General features: G+C 42.8%; 1 protein-coding gene across 1 annotated transcript in view; it reads right to left on the bottom strand.

Moving 5' to 3' along the window:
* LOC132782490 (tetraspanin-15-like) overlaps positions 1 to 22,210 on the bottom strand; it is a 40,932-nt gene that overhangs the window by 7,047 nt on the left and 11,675 nt on the right. The window contains exons 2-7 of the mRNA XM_067470754.1: positions 21,989 to 22,174; positions 7,590 to 7,664; positions 3,109 to 3,204; positions 2,867 to 2,980; positions 1,568 to 1,615; positions 1,077 to 1,193 (exon numbers count right to left, since the gene is read on the bottom strand). Of these exons, the coding sequence (XP_067326855.1) occupies positions 1,077 to 1,193; positions 1,568 to 1,615; positions 2,867 to 2,980; positions 3,109 to 3,204; positions 7,590 to 7,664; positions 21,989 to 22,174 (636 nt within the window). The remainder of the gene's footprint in view (positions 1 to 1,076; positions 1,194 to 1,567; positions 1,616 to 2,866; positions 2,981 to 3,108; positions 3,205 to 7,589; positions 7,665 to 21,988; positions 22,175 to 22,210) is intronic.

Here is a 22,210-nt window from a genome sequence, read left to right as displayed (position 1 = left end):
TGTTAATGTTTATTGCTGTGTTTTGAGTTCATTTATTGTTGTATTGTTGTTGTTGTTTGTTTTTACTGATGTATTTGGGCTCGGCCTCTTGTAAGCCGCACCGAGTCCTCCAGGAGATGGTAGCGGGGTATAAATAAAGGTTTATTATATTATTATTGTCAGGGCAGTTTTTCAAAGAAGAGCAGCCATCTTTCAGGCAACCCCCACCCACTTCTCATAGGGCTTTTACAGTTCATAGGGTTTATAATGTCTGGGATTATTAGCCAAGATGGATGGTGCAAGGAGCCTCCTAAAGGGCCCTCTTGGCTGGTGGCCATTGTCATATCCTGTCTGTGTCAAGACACATGCGAATTAGCATCCCAGATATGGCCCCAGGTGACCCTGGAAATAATAATAAGGCAATGAAACTGCACTGCAAATGATTGGCAGCCCTTAACAATTGAAGCCACTGCCTCGACCAATGGATGCAAATGATCAGGGGAAGAAGAATGCTGTCCAGTGGAGCCATTCAAATATAAACAAGTCTCAGCCAGAAGTGCAAAACCATCTCAGTATCCAAAGTATTATGGTATTGCAAATATTCCCTCCAGGAAGATGGTAAAGAGGGCGAAGGGATGGCTCTTCTTCCCCCCTCACCTTCTTACCTTCCTCATCATCCTGATCTTCGCCACCTGGGCCTCTTCCAAGATGCCACATTAGGCCCAAGCGGTGAAGAGTAGGAGGAAGGTGGTAAGGAGGGTGAGGGGGTGGCTCTTCTTCTCCCCTCGCCCTTCTTACCATCTTCTTCCTCTTTCTCTTCGCCGCCTGGGCTTCTTGCTGCAACCAGGCGGCGGAGGGAGGAGATGGTAAGGAGGGCAAAATTCTTTTTTAAATTTTTTTTTAAAAAACCCTGCGAAACAGCAAGTCCATGATAAATGGACCACGAAGGAGTATTATAAATAAGGCTGATGTGAGTCTTTGTGCCAATATGTTGGACAGCCCTGGTGCCGATGCACCCTACAGCCTGGATTATGTTCCCCATATCTTATGGATATATAGATTTAGGAGGCCGTCAGAAAGCAGACGTATTGACCTACCTGTGGGAGAAGCAAGGAGCACACAATTCCCAAAGTGGCTTCAAAGTTGTCCTTCAGCCACAGACCAACCGCATGGATGCAGCCGCGGACATGGATGGTGTCCACCAGCTCCAGCCGCTGCAAAGAGAACAGCAGCTAGCATTGAGAAGGTGGCTCTCGGTTCTGGATTTGTGCAAAAGCACATGGGCAGGCGTGGGTGAACCCCGGCCCTCCCCCCTGGTGCCTTTTAAAAAATTGGTTACATGTAAACAATTTGTAACATTTTCACAATTGCATCTAGACAACAATATATTATTATTATTATTGAACCTCATTGAATACATTTTGTTGATTACATTTGATCTTTTAGCAATCTATACACATAATAAAAGTGAAAATGTGTGTGTGTGTGTGTGTGGGGGGGGGGGGGGGGGGGTTGGGTGCCCACTTTCACAGACAGGCTCCTGCTTCCACAAACAGCTATTGTTCTTACAAAAGAGATACCTCCTTACCTCTTTATCCAGGGTCCGGTATCCACACAGCGTGTTGATGACTTTCTCCTGAGAAGGAGAAAAGGAAAAGCGTCACCAAAATAAAATAAAATAAAATTTTATCTAAACTTTAGGAAGAACCTTCTGGTGGAAGGAGCTGTTCAGCAGTGGAATGTATGTGCTGGAGTCCCCTCCACTGGAGGCTTCTATGCAGAGGCTGCATGGCCATCTGACAGGAGGGATTGGATGGTGCCCCCCCCCCCCCCCCGACAGAAGCGAGTTGGACTGGATGTCCCTCTTTGGGATCTCTTTCAACTCTGGGATCCCATTATTCCATCCACATCTCTTGAGGTTTTAAAGACAAAGGTAGATGGCCACCTTTTGGAGGGATTGAATGATGTCTTCCTTTATGGAAAAAAGAGGATTGGATTGGATGGCCTTTGAGAGTCCCTTCCAACAGTTGGAGTCTATGATCCTATGACAGGCTGGATGGCCTTCTGTCGAGAGGGGTCAGATGGTGTCCTTCCTGCCAAAAGTGGATTGGACTGAATGGCTCTTGGGGTTCCTTCCAGCTCCAACAATCTACGATTCCATCTCTCTCTTGCGTTCTTGGGAGGTTTTAAAACAGAGGCTGGATGGCCATCTGTCGAGAGGGATAGGACAATGTATTTCTGCAGGACAGAAGGGGGGTGGACTAAATGGCCTAAATGGGGTTCCCTTCCAACTTTAGGAGTCTAGGATTCTATGACAGGCTGAATGGTCATCTGTCGCGAGAGATTGGATGGTGTCTTTCCACAGGGCAGAAGGGGGCTGGACTAGATCATAAACTACCAAGTCTGGGAGTATGATCCCATGACAGGCTGGATGGACATCTGTCAAGAGGGATTTTATTGTGTCCTTCATGCCAGAAGTAGTTGGACTGGATGACCTTTGGGGCTCCCTTCCAACTCTAGGAGTCTCTGATCCTATGGCAGGCTGGGTGGCAATCTGTTGAGAGGGATCAAATGGTGTCCTTCCTGCTTGAAGAGGACCTTGATGGATGGTCTTTGGAGGTCCCTTGAAAGCAGGAGTCTTTGATCCTGTGGAAGGCTGCATGGCCATCCATCGAGAGAGATCAGATTGTGTCCTTCCTGCCAGAAGGATGCTCGACTGGATGGCCTTTGGGAGTCCCTTCCAACTAGGATTCTATGATTCTATGAGAGGGATTGGATGGTGTCTTTCCGCAGGGCAAAAGGGGATTAGACTAAATGGCCTCTGGGGGTCCCTTCTAACTCTGGGAGCCTCTGACAGCAGGAGGGTCTGCTGCGTGGTTGGACTCACCTTGCGGATGCAGCAGGTGTAGGGCACCCCGCAGGCGAGGGCCCCACTGCTGTTGCAGGCGTGGTAGGGGTTGACCCGCCAGTCCTTGAACTCATCTCCTCCGCAGCAGGAGAACTATAGGGCACAAAAGGCACATCTGCATCTCACAGACCCGTCACTCCAGACACCCCCCACCCCCCGCAAGACTATTCCCCTTTTGTAGGGTCTCCGTTCTGCTCTGCAAAGGGGAAGAAGGGCCCGACCTTTTGCTGCACAAAGTCCAGGATGTTTTTGAAATCCAAGTCGTCGTAGTAGTGCTTTATCCCGTCTTGGAGGCTGGCGTGGAAGACAGAGTTCATCTGCAAAGGAGGAGAGACCCAGACACCTCTAGTGCCCATCTACACTGCAGAACCAATGCAGTTTGGCCCCACTTTAACTGCCATGCATGGATGCCAAGAGAGCCTGGCAGTTGTAGTCTGGTAGACGAGGCTCAAGTCCTTGTCGAACTACAACTCTCAGGATCCCATTGCATGTGGCAATTAAAGCAGTGCTAAACTGCATCCATTCCTCAGACTCTTGCTTTGCAAATGTTGCATTCATTGTAGTGTATTTAGCAGTGTTTGCTGCCTTGAGTCACTTCTAAGAGAGAAAAAGCTGCATATAAAATAATAATAATAATAATAATAATAATAATTATTATTATTATTATAGCAATTCATGTGCAGTTTCCAAAGCAAACATGGAGCTTGTTGTTGTTTTTATTATTTACATGCTGCTTTCAAATAAAATAGGGATATTATTATTATTATTATTATTACTGTTATTAGTAACAATAACACAGAGACAATAATGATTAACAATGATAATAAAAATAATAATTCATGTGCAGTTTCCAAAGAAAACACATCATTGATAATAATAATAATAATAATAATAATAATAATAATTCATGTGCAGTTTCCAAAGCAAACATGGAGCTTGTTGTTGTTGTTATAATTCACATGCTATTTTCAAATAAAATATGGATATTATTATTATTATTATTATTATTACTGTTATTAGTAACAATAACACAGAGATAATAATGATTAACAATGATAATAAATATAAAAATGCATGTGCCGTTTCCAAAGAAAACACATCACTGATGATGATGATAATAATAATAATTCCTGTGTGGCATCCAAAGCAGAGAACTAATAATAATAATAATAATAATTCATGTGTGGCTTCCAGAGCAAACACTGAGCCAATAATATCATCATTATCATCATTAATAATAATAATAATTCATGTGTGGCTTCCAAAGCAAACACTGAGCCAATAATAATATCATCATTAATAATAATAATAATTCATGTGTAGCTTCCAAAGCAAACACTGAGCCAATAATAATAATATCATCATCATCATCACCATTATCTATAATAATAATAATAATAATTCATGTGCAGCTTCCAAAGCAAATTAAATGCGGAGCCCATTTTAATAATAATAATAGTAATAATAATAATTCATGTGCAGCTTCCAAAGAAAATTAAACAGAGTGCATTTTAATAATAATAATAGTAATAATAATAATTCATGTGCAGCTTCCAAAGCAAACACAGATCCTGCCAGCACATTATTTTCCCCTCCTTTCTGAAAGACAATACTCAGGAGGAGAACAGGGTTAGCATTCTGCTTTTCAATTTTTAAGCAGTTGCTTTTGGATAATTTAATTTAATTATGCACTTGGCTTCACTTAGTGAGAAAGGGGGAGAGAAGAAGGAGGAGAAGAAGGAGAAGAGGAAGGGGGAAGTTTGCAAAACACTAGCCTCTTCCGTCAAAGTGAAGGGCATCCTGTTCTGGGTCCCTTTGGCATCTCAATGGCTTTGGATTCAGCCATAAATACGGCCCTAAAGGCACTTCTGGAAGCCTCCAGGAGGGCCCTTTGCAAAACCCAAGCCCAATGCCTTTACTTTGAAAACACACACAGCGCTTAATTAATGCTGACAAGAAAATTACAGGGGTTGGGCTTAGCTGACAAAAGAAACCAAAGGCAAAGCAGAAGAATAAGTGCAGGGAAAGCAAACTGGGGGGGGGGGGGGGGGAGGCAAAGGTGGGCACCCAAAGTCCACAAGCACATCCAGCACAAAAGAGGCGCACGTGCATTAAGAACACACTAAAGGCCCGCTCATGTTGCAACACTATTGGGAAGAAGGGGCCATTTCAACAAACCAACCAATCGACAATTCAATATGAACTTGAAACATAGGCATTGCAAGGGTTTGGTGAGCCAATTTTGGGAAATTGCAAAAAATACATGCTGCAATTGTTTTGAAATCTGAGTTTTGGAAAACACTGCATTTATTATTATTATTATTATTATTATTATTATTACACTTTTATTTTTCAATTCAGTCACAAATATAACAAAACAACAATAACAACAACAACACTTTATGTATATTCTGCTCTATCTCCCCAAGGGAACTCAGAGCAGATTAGAGCATACACAAATATAGGCAAACATTCAATGCCTTTTAAATATAGTGAACTAAAGTAAGTAAGTAACTAAAGTAAGTAGAGCCGCCGGTGGCGCAGTGGGTTAAAGTGCTGAGCTGCTGAGCTTGTTGACCGAAAAGTCACAGGTTCGATTCTGGGGAGCGGCGTGAGCTTCCACTGTCAGCCCCAGCTTCTGCCAACCTAGCAGTTTGAAAACATGCAAATGTGAGTAGATCAATAGGTACCGCTCCGGCGGGAAGGTAACGGCGCTCCATGTAGTCATGCTGGCCACATGACCTTGCAGGTGTCTATGGACAACGCTGGCTCTTCGGTTTAGAAATGGAGATGAGCACCACACCCCAGAGTCAGACATGACTGGACTTAATATCAGGGGACAACCTTTACCTTTTACTAAAGTACAATAACAATGACACACAAATACACAGAACAAAGGCAAAAGCTTCCCATTTAACTCCAGCCATGGGGAGGAGCTCTTGGTCCATTTCCAAGTCGAGGACCCTGTTGTCCCTAGACACCTCCTGGTCGTGTTGCCTGCATGGCTGCATGGACACCTTTATTACCTTTCCGCAGAGGCATGGGCACCTTTATTACCTATTGATCTACTCACATTAACATGTTTTCGAACTGTCAAAAAATTCTATTTAGAATCCAAAATCCCACAGAAATTTAAACATATGTCAATTAAAATAATCTTGTTTGGGTGAATTTGATTGAAGAGTGGAGCGCATGCATTTTGCAATTGCAATTGTGAGCTGTGCTTAAAAACATATTGCATTATTATTATTATTATTATTATTATTAAATTTATTTATTTATTTATTTTACCTTGCTTATATTCCTCCCTTCTCACCCCAAACAGGACTCAGGGCAGATCACAGAACGTACATATGGACGACGAATTTGGATCACGACTCTAGTTATGAGACGCATTGGGTTGTTGCTGTTGTGTAATATTGTATACTGTGCTCTTTTGTTTTGAACTGTATATTGTTGACTGATTTTATCCTGTTGTAAACCGCGTTGAGTTGTCGGTTAGGCTGAGAAACGGCGGTATACAAGTAAAGTAAAGTAAAGTAAAGTAAATAAATAAATATGTGATAAACATTTGATGCCGTTTCATACACACAAAAAAAAGACAATTATGCATAGAGAGATATATAAGGAGCCCCCGGTGGCACAGCAGGTTAAACCGCTGAGCTGCTGAACTTGTTGACCAAGAGGTCAACGGTTCAAATCCGGGGAGCAGGGTGAGCTCTCACTGTTAGCCCCAGCTTCTGTCAACCTAGCAGTTCAAAAACATGCCAATGTGAGTAGATCAATGAGTATCACTCTGATGGGAAGGTAATGGTGCTCCATGCAGTCATGCCAGTGGTCATATGACCTTATAGGGGTCTATGGATGACGTCGACTCTTAGAAATGGGGGTGAGCACCAGAGTCCCAGAGTCGGACACAACTGGACTTAATGTCAGGGTAAACCCAAAAACAGGTATATACACCGTCTTTCCCCATCTTTTGGCATCTTGGAGGCTTTGTGCTTGGTTCAGGCCACAGGTGGTGGTGGTGGTGGTGCTGTTGCTCCATCTCCCTGCTGAAGAACTTTTTTCGTAACTTCCTCCTTTTCGATTGAATCGCCGGCATTCCTTACGGGTGCCTCAGAACACCTCCCCACTTTTAACTGGTACCTATTTATCTACACCAGTGGTTCTCAACCTGTGGGTCCCCAGATGTTTTGGCCTTCAACTCCCAGAAATCCTAAAAGCTGGTAAACTGGCTGGGATTTCTGGGAGTTGTAGGCCAAAACACCTGGGGACCCACAGGTTGAGAACCATTGATCTACACACATTTGCTTTTGAACCACTAGGTAGGCAAAAGCTGAGTTGAAGGTCTGGAGCTCACCCTGACCTGGGCTTCGAACTGGCAGCCTTTTGACTGACAAGACTTACTGCAGCTGGTGGTTTAACCTGCTGTGCTAAAGCCTGGCCCTCTTTCATCACTTGATTGAGGATAAAGTGGCTTACAAGATTACGGTAAATAAAACTATCTGGCACCATCTTCTCTTTCTTTCTGAGTCAACTGACTGCAAATAACAACAACAACAACAATGCTTTTGTCTCTTGACTAAGACATAAAGTGCCGCACAAGATCCAAATCCACATTGTAGAAATATGAAATAACAGGGTACAAATTAAAGAAGAAAACCCCAAAATCTCAGGACATGACAAAAAGCCTCCGCACCTGTTTTTCGAAGATGATCTCAATGAACAGCAGCAGTAGCTCAATGATGAAGATGCTCAACAAAACCCAGAAGAACTAGGAAGGAGACAGAGAGAGGAAAAAAAACAGGCATTAAGGCATCGGTTGAGCCTGCACTGGAAAACCTAGCCATTTCCTAGAAAGTTGCGACAGAGTTGCATTGGAGGATCCTGAAAATCTCTAGGAAGGAATCCACTGCAGATCCATGTTTTCGAACATTGCTACCCCACACCCCTAATAAAAAGGAATTTATAGTTAGGAATTTATAGTTTTTCAAGGGCAACATGCCAGAATGGGATAAGCAGCATTCTCTCTTTTGCGTGAAGCCTCCCAAGCCTCTCCACCTTTAGACCCTTGCTTCTCTCCTCTATTCTCCTAACATGAACTATTATCTTATTCCACTCTCTTCCTATAAAACTATCAAACATATTCTATTTTACAAGAGACATTGGACTCTGCCTGATCTGGGTCCAGCTATTATGCCATGCTTGGAACCAGCATCTTGGGGTGGGGGTGGGGGCTGGTTCCAAGCATGGCATCTATAAGGTTATTCCGGAATGATCGAGTAGTAGAGAGAAGATTTGAAATAATTTGAATTTATCAGACAGGGCAAGATATAGAAATAATTGCCTCACTGTTTCATCAATTATAAGGAACTTGGGGGAAACTATATTAGCCGATTGCCATCAATTATAAGGAACTTATCAGGGAAAGGAACAGGGAATTTTAAAATAGTAATTTCCACAAGCTGCCAACCAACTTATATATAGGTACAGGGGAATATTTTAAAGCAGCAAAGAGGCAACTGGGAGATCTTGAAACGGTTTCTTCAATTGTTTTTGCTGCCACCTTTTTGTTTGGTATTCAGGCTGAGTTGTATGTGAAGAGTATACTTAGTAACACCCTTTTGTGTTACAGTAGTGTTTGTTTTATTTAGAGGGTTTAAATCACAATGATGTTCACACTGAGGCTGTTGTATAGTGCTAACAATAATAAAATGTTTATTTAACAGGCTTAGACTTCTGGTACAAATGCGTAGTGGTTTCAGTAAGTACATAAGCTTCTGGTTACGTTTGATGTACAATTCTTAGATGGGTTCTGGGTTCAAATCTTGATGTTAACAAAACAGGAGATTATCTCAGGAAATTAATCGCTGATAATAATTCCAAAGAAAATTCCTCCTTTTTGGAACCTAGCCAATAGCCTTTGGCCTAGCCTTCCTAGGGACAAAGGACAGACCACAAACAAGGTCCTGTTCCACTATATGTATTCCTAGCTAATTTCTCTAGCTCTTGAATACCACAAAATATTAACCAAGTTCTCTTATCTAACATCAACCAACTGTTATCACCAACTGACAAACTCTCCCCCAATCGACAAATTTCAAACTGCCTACTCAAGCCTCAGTTCAAAAGGAACAATTTTTTGTTTTCGAATGCTAGTGAGGGAAATCCAGGCCGGGGAGAGAGGAGGGGAACGGGGCCAGGGGATGGAGGGAGGGAAGTGGGCAGGCAAGGAGGTGGGCCCAGCCCAAGCCCCGGGCTCTTGTAGCCTCACGCCCTGCCCGGTATGCCCGGCACTGCCTCATGCCCACGCCTCCAGGAAGACTGGAGGCTCAGAAGGATTGAATGAAGGGAGAGATCAATAGGAGGGAAAGAAAGGAAGGGGTTTCCCCAAAACACACCAATTATTATTATTATTATTATTATTATTGTCATTATTATCATCATCATCATCATTATATAAACAGGTATTATTATATAGATTATTATTATTATTATTATTAATATATTATTTTTACTATTATACTAGCCGTCCCCTACTACACGTTGCTGTGACCCAGACTGGTGATCTGGAAAATAAAGTAATGAGAAAGCATTGGTTTCTAATATATGTAATTTCTTTATGCTTGTGGGTAAACAGTATTTCTTGCTGTTTCAGTGTTGATGTGGAGATTGTCTGGTTTGCCTACTCTGGAACAGGCAACATATCATTGTCCTTCTCTAGTGGTCCCTTTCAAATCTATTATACTATATCTCTGTGTGTGAATCATATCTATCTATCTATATCTATGGCTGGATAGCTCTTTATCAGGAGAGCTTTGATTACATTTTCTTGTCCTGGTGAAGGGAGTTGGACTGGACGGCTTTGAGTATTTTCTGTTGGTCATGGGGGTTCTGTGTGGGAAGTTTGCCCCAATTCTGTCGTTGGTGAAGTTCAGAATGCTTTTTGATTGTAGGTGAACTATAAATCCCACTAACTACAACTCCCAAATGTCAAGGTCTGTTTCCCCCAAGCTCCATCTGTGTTCATATTTGGGCACATGGAATATTGGTGCCAAGTTTGGTCCAGATCTATCATTGTTTGAGTCCACAGTGTTCTCTGGATGTGGGTGAACTACAACTTCCAAACTCAAGGTCAATGTCCACCAAACCCTTCTAGTGCTTTCTGTTGGTCATGGGAGTCCTGTGTGCCATGTTTGGTTCAATTCCATCATTGGTGGAGTTCAGAATGCTCTTTGATTGTAGGTGAACTATAAATCCCAGCAACTACAACTCCTAAATGACAAAATCAAATTTTTTGAGTGAAGGACATACATTGGATTGTTAGGTGTATGCTGTCCAAATTTGGCGTCAATTTGTCCAGTGGTTTATGAGTTCTGTTAATCCCACAAACGAACATTACATTTTTATTTATACAGATAGGCCAGTATTATTATTATTTACAGCATTGTTGTTGTTGTTATTATTATTATTATTTAGACTATTAATAATATAAATAAAACTGTAAATGTTTGTTTGCTCAAAACCTTAAATCTCCCAAAAATTAGAAACCTGCTCTTTCTCCTTTCTTTTCCATTTAATCAGACTGGACCACAGCAACGCATGGCCGGGGACAGCTAGTAACACATAAAAACCAAACCATAAAATAGCACATAATAATAATAATAATAATAATAATAATAATAATAATAATTGTAGCTCTTTGGCAGTAAAGGCTCAAGACCTTGGGAAACCATAACTCCCAGGACTCGGTGGCAGTCAAAAGTGATGCCAAACTACATCAAATGTACCCATAATACCAGCCTTCAAACAACAGTGCCATCTATACAAGAACACCAAGACTCAAATGGTACAAATTTAATCTGAGAATGGATTCCCCGGTGGCGCAGTGGGTTAAACCCCTGTTCCGGCAGAACTGAAGAACGACAGGTCACAGGTTCGAATCTGGGGAGAGGCGGATGAGCTACCTCTACCAGCTCCAGCTCCTCATGCGGGGACATGAGAGAAGCCTCCCAGAAGGATGATAAACATCAAATCATCCGGGTGTCCCCTGGGCAATGTCCTTGCAGCCGGCCAATTCTCTCACACCAGAAGTGACTTGCAGTTTCTCAAGTCTCTCCTGACATGACCAAAAAAATAATAAAAAATCTGAGTATTTAAAAAAAAAAACAATCTTCCTGGAAGAAGAACGTATTTGCAATTTGTAAGAAAGTCAGTTCTAGCCAGGCTTTGGAAAAAAACTCACATTGACTCTTTCTGGGCGTTTTGCACATTCCTTTGGCTGTCAACCTGTCGTTGGATGAGTCATTGCCCTCCCAGTTCTCTTTCTCCCCAAATCCTTTTTCTCTCTCTTTTTGAGTCAAAGCAAGGAAAGGCAAAGCAGCCTTTGCAAACCTGAGTCACAACAGCCAGGTTGAAGCCACCCTTCCTTTTGATACTGGAGCTTTGCAAACAGGGTTTCCTTCTTTTCTTTTATTCTCTTTCTTTTCCCCCCCAGTTTTAAAAAATAATAAATAAATTATACAAATTACACACAACTAACATTAACACAACACATACAATAAACCAGTTAAACAATTATGTATGTGTATGTATGTATATATATGTGTGTGTAGTGTGTGTATGTGGATCTATATAAATAAAAATGTAATGTTCATTTGTAGGATTAACATAACTCAAAAACCACTGGACGAATTGCCACCAAATTTGGCCACAAGACACCTACTAACTGAAGGAGTGACCATCACTCAAAAAATCTGAGTTTGTCATTTGGGAGTTGTAGTTGCTGGGATTTATAGTTCACCTACAATCAAAGAGCATTCTGAACTCCACCAATGACGTAACTGAACCAAACATGGCACACAGGACTCCGACGACGAATAGAAAATACTGAAAGGGTTTGGTGGGCATTGACGTTGAGTTTGGGAGTTGTAGTACACCTACATCCAGAGGGCACTGTGAACTCAAACAATGATGGATCTCGACCAAACTTGGCACGAATACTCAATATGCCCAAATATAAACACAGATGGAGTTTGGGGGAAATAGGCCTTGACATTTGGGAGTTGTAGTCACTGGGATTCACAGTTCACCTACAATCAAAAAGCATTCTGAACCCCATGAACGACAGAATCCGGGCAGACTTCCCACACAGAACCAAACGTGACACACAGGACTCCCACGACCAACAGAAAATACTGAAAGGGTTTGGTGGGCATTGACCTTGAGTTTGGGAGTTGTAGTACATCTACATCCAGAGGGCACTGTGGACTCAAACAATGATGGATCTTAGCACAAATACTCCATATGCCCAACTAGAAACACAGATGGAGCTTGGGAAATAGACCATGACATTTGGGAGTTATAGTTACTGGGATTTATAGTTCACCTACAATCAAAGAGCATTCTGAATCCCACGAACGATAGAATTGGGGCAAATTTCCCACACAGAACCCCTATGACCAATAGAAAATACAGCCATCCAGTCCAATCCCCTTCACCAGGGCAAGAAAACTTAATCAAATACCACAATCATAAAGAAATTAAAAAATATTAGAAACCAACACTTTCTCATTACTTTATTTTCCAGATCACCAGAGTGGGCCACAGCAACGCGTGGCAGGGGATGGCTAGTGTGTGTGTGTGTGTGTATGTATGTGTGTAAATTAATATATATATATATATATATATATATATATATATATATATATATATATCTCACACACATATCTATCTATCTATCTATCTACCCACACCCACCACCACCCATGGGACACATAGTGATCCTTAATATTAATTATTCTTCTCCCAAATGTGAGTGCATGTTGATTTGGTTTTATTCCATTTTTTTTTTACAAATACATATTCTAAGAAATCATTTTCTTCATCCCTTTTTACATGCTATTTCACAAGTCAGTTTATCATCTACTGCAATCTTCCTCACCTCTTTGTTCCAATCACAATATTCATCATCATGATTTTCTTTCCATTTTTTTGGCTATAACTAATCTTAAAGCAGTAACAAAATTACTATTAATATTTTTTTTCCTTTTGGCCATTTCAATCTTTTTTGTTGTTTCTTTGTTCAGTAGCTTCGGACTCTTTGTGACCTTCTGGACCGACCAAGGCCAGAGCTCCCTGGGGGCTGTGGCCACCCCCAGCTCCTTCAAGGTCAAGCTAGTCCCTTCAAGGGGACTGTGGCGCAGCTGTCTGAGTGTCAGCTGCATTGAGATCACTTCTGACCAAAAAAGATCATGAGTTCGAAGCCAGCCCGGGCCGGAGTGAGCTTCTGACCAATTGTGTAGCTTGTTGTTGACCTTTGCAACCTGAAAGACAGTTGCATCTGTCAAGTAGGAAAATTAGGTACCACCTATGTGTGTGGAGGCTAATTTAACTAATTTATGAGGCCATAAAAAGACTCCAGCAAAGCAGCAAAAGCATGCGCAGAATGCGGAAGTACTTCATCAGTGTCGCAGATGGACGATGAAAGCGACAGCTCCCCTCGCGGCCAGAAAAGTTAAATAGCCTCTGACGTCTGCCTGTATCTGTTGTATGTCTTTGCCATTGAATGTTTGCCATATATGTGTACATTGTAATCCGCCCTGAGTCCCCTGCGGGGTGAGAAGGGCGGAATATAAATACTGTAAATAAATAATAATAAATAATCCAGCTTGCCCTTGGTCGGCCCCTCTTCCCTTTTCCTTCCTTTTCCCCAGCATCATTCTCTTTTCCAAGCTTTCCTGCCTTCTCATTATGTGGCCAAAAGACTTTGCCTCTAATATCCTTCCCTCCAGTGAGCAGTCGGGCATTATTTCCTGGAGGATGGACTGGTTGGATCTTCTCGTGGTCAAGGCACTCTCAGGATTTTCCTCCAACACCACAATTCAAAAGTGTCTATCTCCATTCGCTCAGTCCTCCCTTTGGTCCAGCTCTCGTATATGGGAAATACCACTGCTTTAACTATGTGGAACTTATTGCCAGTGTGACGTCTGTAGTCTTCACTATTTTATTGAGATTGGCCATTGCTCTCTTCCCAAGAAGTAAATGTCTTCTGTCTTCAAAAGCTCATTAATATTTCACTGGCTCTTGGTCAATCAGAATGCAGATCCAGACTTGCCCTTCTCTCAAAGAATAATGGGAGGGAGCAGGAGGTTTTAAATATTTTCAAACTGTGTAAGACGTCATGCTTTTGTTTGTATGCTTTATGTTTGTACATTCTGAGGCATCTGCTTGCACTTGCATCCCTTCTGGCTGAATTGCATTAAATCTCTCTGGGCTGTCTTCAACTTGGTGAATTGCTTCCTTATCCTGGTCCAGTCAGTTTAGCTTGTGCTCGCCAGGCACAGATCTTCTTAACTATGGTCCTAGCTTAAAAATCCATAGGGTCTACCCTACAGGTAAACTGAAGGGACATGAAGGCCCCTCTCCACCAAAGGAACCTGATCCTTTTTGGTTTTGGAAACTAATCAGGGCCAGCCCTGGTCAGTGTTTGGAAGCGGGGCTGACAATGAATGTTTTAGAGGAAGGCCCTGATCAACCCAGTTCTGCTTAAGAAAACCCTACAAAATTAATGGGCTTGCTGTTAAGTCCATGGGTAAACAGAAGGCATCAGATGCCATATTATCATGGAGGCTAAGCAGGGCCAGCCTGGGTTAGGACGTGGATGGGAGACCACGAATGTATCCCAAACGCTGTAATTCAGAGGAAGTAATTTGCAAAACCACCTTTGCTTAAGAAAGTGTTAGAAAAAAATGATTTATACTTTTCTTCTTCCTCTATCACACCCTCCCAATGCTGTGCACTGGACTAATTGTCTAAGGGCAAGCTATAAAAATCAACACAACCATTGGAGAGTATTTTATCAGAAGTCAGCAGAGTTTTACTGCACAGCCTCTGACCTTGTGCTTCACTAGTTTAAGAAAACACATTGGTTTTCATCAAACTCAGAGTGGAGGCTTTAATCTTGACACGTTGCTCATATGCAGCTCATATATACATTGCTCATATACACTGACCTCCTATCAGTATATGCAGAGATATACTCTCATCATGCCTTGGCAGGGGGTTGGACTGGATGGCCCATGAGGTTTCTCCCAACTCTATGATTCTATGCCTGTCACATGGTCATGACTCAGCTTCTTTGCCTGTTCCACATCACCACCTGCTTAACCCTTTAGTGTATGCGTGTGTCCATTAGAACTATATTTTCCAACCAGTTCCACATCACCACCTGCTTAACCCTTCAGTGGATGTGTGTGTCCATTTAGAACTATATTTTCCAACCAGCAAGGCTATCTGACAGTGCATTATCTACCTAACAGAAAAAACACTATTAAACCCTTGGCATTGCCATGGATCACAGATCAATATGCAAGAGGACTCCATGTGCAAGCAAGGCATGCCTCCATTGAACTTGAACTTAATGCACAGATTGAGAAGTGGACCCCTCAAAAGTAAAGGAGGGCCAGCCTTGGTTAGCACTTGGATGGGAGACCACCAATGTTACAACCACCTGCTCTCAGAGGAAGGAATGGGTCAAACCATCTCTGTCCATTCCTTGCCTAAGGAAACTCTACAAAATCCATACTAGTTGAGGGATGCTGGGATTTGCAGTCCCAAAGAAGACCTTCCAAGGAAAACCAGACTATTGAATGCGATTTTTCTGCTTCTTGGCGGAATAAAGGGAACAATCCCCTGAAAATACTCTGAGAAGCACTTTAATTACCCGTTGGGTTGCTCTTTTCTTTTGATTTAAAACCCTCCAAATAGATACATACTCTGTTCATAACCAGCATTTATTTTTAAAGTTTTAACTATTACATTTGGCCCAGCCATAGGTTTTTAAATTCTTGTGTGTTACTGTCAACTTATGAGTTATATTAATTGTATTGTTTATTTTGTTTATTGCTTGTTATTTTATTATTGCTTGTTTTTGATGTGTTGTTGGGCTTGGCCTCATGTAAGCCGCTCCGAGTCCCTTGGGGAGATGGTGGCAGGGTATAAATAAATTATTATTATTATTATTATTATTATTATTATTATTATTATTATTATGGGGTTGGACTGGATGGCTTGTGAGGCCTCTTCCAACGCAATGATTCTATGATTCTATTTTTCCAGAGGAAGGAGATGGCAACAGCTCAGCCTTCCTTGCACAAAAAAACGAAAATGATATCCTATGCAAAATGCATGCACTGTCAACCTGAAGGCATAACTTTCCCAGAGATATCAACAAACATAAACAACACGGCTGAAAGCAGGATAGCTGCCGAGGATAAACACAACCAATCCAGAATTCTATTGGAAGAAGGAAACATCAAGGAGAGGAAGGCAAAGGACCCATTGGCACCCACTGTGGGCGTGTCTACATTGCAGAACTGATGCAGTCTGATGCCACTTCAACTGCCAAGGCTCTACTACTCTACTACTCTTTTCCGCCTAATTCCAAGGATGGGTATTGGACGAGTGCCTGGCCGCTGTGGCTGTCTGGATGAGGATGAATAAGCTGAGGATCAATCCTGACAAGACAGAGGTCCTCCTGGTTGATCGTAAGCCTGATCGGGGTATAGGGTGGCAACCTGTGCTCAATGGGGTTGCATTCTCCCTGAAGTCACAGGTCTGCAGCTTGGGTGTCCTTTTAGACTCATCGCTAACGCTTGAAGCCCAGGCATTGGCGGTGGCTGGGAGGGCCTTCGCACAACTAAGACTCGTGTGCCAGCTGCGACCGTATCTCGGATTTGGCCAGGGTGGTCCACACCTTAGTCACCTCCAGATTGGATTACTGTAATGCACTCTACGTGGGGCTGCCCTTGAAGACGGCGCCGAAATTTCAATTGGTCCAACGGGCAGCGGCCAGGTTACTAACTGGAGTGACTTACAGAGAGCTGTCAACCCTCCTGTTTAAGGAGCTACATTGGCTGCCGTTCATTTTCCGATCCCAATTCAAGGTGCAGGTTCTTACCTATAAAGCCCTGAACAGTTTGGGACCTGCCTACCTGCGTGACTGCATCTCTGTGTACGAACCCACACAATCTCTACAATCATCTGGAGGCCCTGCTTGTGCTCCCGCCTCCTTCGCAGGCGCAATTGATGGGGACGAGGGAGAGGGCCTTCTCTATAGTGGCCCCCTGACTCTGGAACTTACTCCCCAAGGATATCAGACAAACTCCCACATTGGCAGTCTTTAGGAGAAGCCTGAAAACTTGGCTGTTCCAGTGTGCCTTCCCTGAATAAAGGACACAATTCCCTGCAAAATATCCTGAGAAGCACTTTAATTCCCAGTTGTGTTGCTCCCCCTACTTCTCGTTTAAAGCCCTCCTACTAGATATATCCTACCTCTGTTCATGTCCAGCATTTATTTTAAGGTTTTAACCACTACATTTGGCCCAGACATAGGTTTTTAAATCTCTATGTGTTTTGTCTATATGTGAGTTGTTTATTTGCTTATTGCTTGTTTTTTTGCTTATTGCTTGTTTTTGTTGATGTGTTTATGTGTTGTTGTGCTTGGCCTCATATAAGCCACTCCGAGTCCCTTGGGGAGATGGTGGCGGGGTATAAATAAAGCATTATTATTATTATTATTATTATTATGCAAAGGGATCCTGAGATCTGCAGTTTGGAGACACATCGGCCTGTTTGGCTGAGAAGAGCAAGGCCTTGAAATAATATATATTGATATCTCTACATTTTGTTTGCTTTAAATTCTTTTTCCAAATTTATTGGGAATCTAGGTTCTTGTGAGTTTTTTCGGGCTATAGAGCCATGTTCTAGAGGCGACGTTTCGCCTGCATCTATGGCAAGCATCCTCAGAGGTAGTGAGGTCCTCACTACCTCTGAGGATGCTTGCCATAGATACAGGCGAAACGTCGCCTCTAGAACATGGCTCTATAGCCCAAAAAAACCCACAAGAACCTAGTGATTCCAGCCATGAAAGCCTTCGACAATACATTATTGGGAATCTTTTGTTTTCAAAGCCACTGGGAGAAAGGCGGCTTCCAAAGGCAACCACAAGGAGAGACATGTCACTCTGCACTGAATTATAATTAAATAGGGGTTCAACAAACCATTCGACTAAAGAAAAGAGAAAACACGAGCAATTGCAAAACTGCTTTTAAAAACAGGGGAACTGCAGTATTATTGAGCAATGCCTTTTGATAGACGAACGGTTTAGCTCAAACATACAGAGGATTTCAGTAGATTTGGTTGCTACTGATGAAGAGGAAAAGGGAAATAACATTAAATTATATATTTTAAAAACACCACGAAATTATGTTTTTAATGTGTTCCCCGAAGCAGAAGATATTTGCCCCAAATCTCTTTGGAATTAAACAGAAAATGAATTAAAAAGGGGGTTCCGACATAGAAGGCTGTTCAGTCATACTCTGAATAAATACATCCATATTCATGTTTCTGAAGGATTCATGCAAGATGAGCACTGGCCCGGTTCTCATCTCATGCATATGTCCCTTTCATCTCGTATCACTTTAAGGAAATCCAAGCAGAATATTCCAAGAAATTGAAATCCTCAACATGGCAATCGGTGGAGCGGAGAAGACCTTATTTAATATCCTTTTTCAATACAGATTTCCCCCATGTCACTCAAAGAGGAACAAGGACAAAAGGGGGCAAGGTCAGTAATACAGAGTCAACTGTCTTTGTAAGTTCAATTTCATATATATTCACTTGGGGACTCGGCGGTGTCCAGGTTATTTGGGAAATGCATTGCTTGTCTGTGCTCCAAGTTTACTCTAGATCGAATGTCAGATGGGTTCACTGGCTGCGGGTGAACTACAACTCCCATATGCAAGTTCCATGGTCCATCCCATGTGCATTCTTCTAACCCATGAAGGGTTAGAAGGCAGGATCATCAAGTTTGCAGACGACACCAAATTGGGAGGGATAGCCAATACTCCAGAGGACAGGAGCAGAATTCAAAACGATCTTGACAGATTAGAGAGATGGGCCAAAACTAACAAAATGAAGTTCAACAGGCACAAATGCAAGATACTCCACTTAGGCAGAAAAAACGAAATGCAAAGATACAGAATGGGGGACAATGCCTGGCTCGAGAGCAGTACGTGTGAAAAAGATCTTGGAGTCCTCGTGGACAACAAGTTAATCATGAGCCAACAATGTGATGTGATGACAAAAAAAGCCAATGGAATTTTGACCTGCATCAATAGAAGCATAGTGTCTAGATCTAGGGAAGTCATGCTACCCCTCTATTCCACTTTGGTTAGACCACACCTGGAATATTGTGTCCAATTCTGGGCACCACAATTCAAGAGAGATATTGACCAGCTGGAATGTGTCCAGAGGAGGGCGACTAAAATGATCAAGGGTCTGGAGAACAAGCCCTATGAGGAGCGGCTTAAGGCGCTGGGCATGTTTAGCCTGAAGAAGAGAAGGCTGAGAGGAGATATGATAGCCATGTATAAATATGTGAGAGGAAGCCACAGGGAGGAGGGAGCAAGCTTGTTTTCTGCTTCCTTGGAGACTAGGACGTGGAACAATGGCTTCAAACTACAAGAAAGGAGATTCCATCTGAACATGAGGAAGAACTTCCTGACTGTGAGAGCCATTCAGCAGTGGAACTCTCTGCCCCGGAGTGTAGTGGAGGCTGCTTCTTTGGAAGCTTTTAAACAGAGGCTGGATGGCCATCTGTCAGGGGTGATTTGAATGCAATATTCCTGCTTCTTGGGAGAATGGGGTTGGACTGGATGGCCCATGAGGTCTCTTCCAACTGTTTGATTCTATGATTCTATGATCCTCCTACAAACCGCATCAGCATGCATAGTGCGTCATGGGGGCCGTGTGCCAAGTTTGGTTTTGATTTGGATGTGGGTCTTCAAGTCCCATCATCCATGGTCCACCTCCCCCAAACCGCACTAGGATGTAAAGTGCGTCATGGGAGTTATGTGTGCCAAGTAAGTCCAGGTCCATCGCTCATGCAGGTCACAGTGGCCTGTGAAATTGGGAGCCAGTCAGAAAGCTGCCATATACATACACATACAAAACATACCCACAGACCCACATACATATATTAACATTCACTCTTACTATATATATAGATATAGACTAGCTTGGGGTCCCAGCGCTGCCTGGGTTATTTCAGAAAGGCATTGTTTGTGTGTGCTCCAAATTTAGTTTAGATCCAGTGTTGGCTGGGTTCAGTGGGTGCAGGTGAAATATAGCTATATGGTCCATTCTACTCCAAACCACACCAAAATGTAGAATGGGTCATGGGGGCTCTGGGTGCCAAGTTAGGTCTTGATCAGTTATAGGTGTGGGTCACAATGGTCTCAGGAAGTGAGTGAATATACTGCAAGTCCCATCATACCTCATCCATTAGCCCACAAACCCCAGCCAGACGTAGAGTGGGTCATGGGGGCTCTGTGTGTCAAGTCTGGTCTTTATTGGTCATTGGATGAGGTTCGCATTGGTCTCAGGAAGTGAGTGAATGTGTTCCAATTTTGGTCCAGATCTGTCATTGGTGGGCATCACAGTGGTCTGTGAAAGCCGAAGTGTTTGAAAGTACTTCAAATCCCATAATCCGTGGTCCATCCTCCCCCAACCTGCACCAAGACGTAAAGTGGGTCATGGTGGTTATATGTGCCATGTTTGGTCCAGGTTGGTCATTTGTACGGGTCACAATGGCCTGTGAAAGTGGGAGCCAATCAGAAAGCTCCCACATGCACACATACCCACATACAAACACTGACTTTTATTATATAGATAATATTATAGACTTTTATTATATAGATAATAACACACACACACAAACACATATAATAAAACTGAAAATACATATGTATGTGTGTGGTTGGGTGTCCACTTACACAGACAAGCTCCTGCCTCTACAAACAACTATAGCTCCCACTCCTCAGGAGACACCAATGACATTGCAGATTATAGCGAGCACCATGAAAATGTCCAAGAGCCCTGCCAGTGGATCTGGACCAAACTTGGCACACATACTTGATATTGCCAACATCTGATCACTGGAGGGGTTTGGAGGGAACTGACCTTCCTTTCTGGGAGTTGTAGTTCACCTGCAACCATTGAAACTGTGAGCTTAACCGATGATGAACCTGGACCAAACTTGGCACACAGAACCGCCATGACTAACTCAACCTACTGGAAGGATCTGAGGGGACTGACCCACCATGGTGGGAGTTGTAGTTTACCCTACAGCCAGAGAGCACACTGAACCCCACCGATGATGCCTATAGAGGAAACTTTACATACTGATGGAGTTTCCCAGGGTTACCCTGCCATGATGTGAGTTGTAGTTCACCCACAGACTTATTCATTTTGGACAATTAATTTTTTTTCAAATAACTGCACAGCACCGGGTCCCCCACCTAGTATGTATGTGTGTGTGTGTGTGTGTGTATGTATGTATGTGTATGTGTATATATAATATATATGTATGTATGTATTACAACTCAGCTTGGGGTCTGCTAATTAGATTCTGAGATCCTTTTGCACAAACAGTCTCTCTCTCTCTAATTACTTCCCTAGATACGATTCTCCTGTTGATGCCACCTAGAATCACATTGGTCAGTTCTGCTGCTGCATCAAACTGTTGGCTCATGCTCAGCTAATAAGACTCCAAGATTCCTTTCACATGGACATCTATAATGACTTTCCTAGACATAATACTCCTCTTGATGCAGTTTAGAATCACATTGGCCTGTTTCTCTGCTGGACAGCATTATTGGCTCATGGAGTCTCCTAAGACCCCCACATCCTTTCTGCACAGGGGAGATATATATATATATATATATATATATAGATAGATAGATAGAGAGAGAGAGGTGACTTCCCTATACACAATACTCCTCTTGATGCAGCCTAGCACTGCATTGACCTGTCTCGCTGCTGCATCATACTATTGGGTCATGCTCAGCTTGGTGTCTCCTAAGACATCCACCCACATCCCTTTTCCGCAGGAGATGGATATAATATAATATAATATAATATAATATAATATAATATAATATGACTTCCCTAGATACAATACTCTTTGATGCAGCCTAGAATTGCATTGGCCAAGGATGTTGAGACACAAAGAGGATATGTGTGTGTTGTCCTTACGATCTTGAGCATGGTGCGGTTGTCCCGGAGGGAGCCCACCATCCCAATGAAGGAGACACCGAACATGGTGAGGCCCAGGAGGAGGAGAAGGATGGCTGGGGCCAGGAAGAGCCCCTCCAGCGTCCGGTGCTTCTGCCGCTCCACTTCGGCATAAATGCCCACACACAGGATCACAAGGCCAATCAGCTGTGGGAGATAAAGAGAAAAAGGCCAATGGTCAGC

Source organism: Anolis sagrei, chromosome 7, assembly GCF_037176765.1.
Source record: "Anolis sagrei isolate rAnoSag1 chromosome 7, rAnoSag1.mat, whole genome shotgun sequence".
Lineage (NCBI taxonomy): Eukaryota > Metazoa > Chordata > Lepidosauria > Squamata > Dactyloidae > Anolis > Anolis sagrei.
Note: the sequence above shows the minus strand (reverse complement) of the source record. Positions and strands in the feature narration are given on the sequence as shown.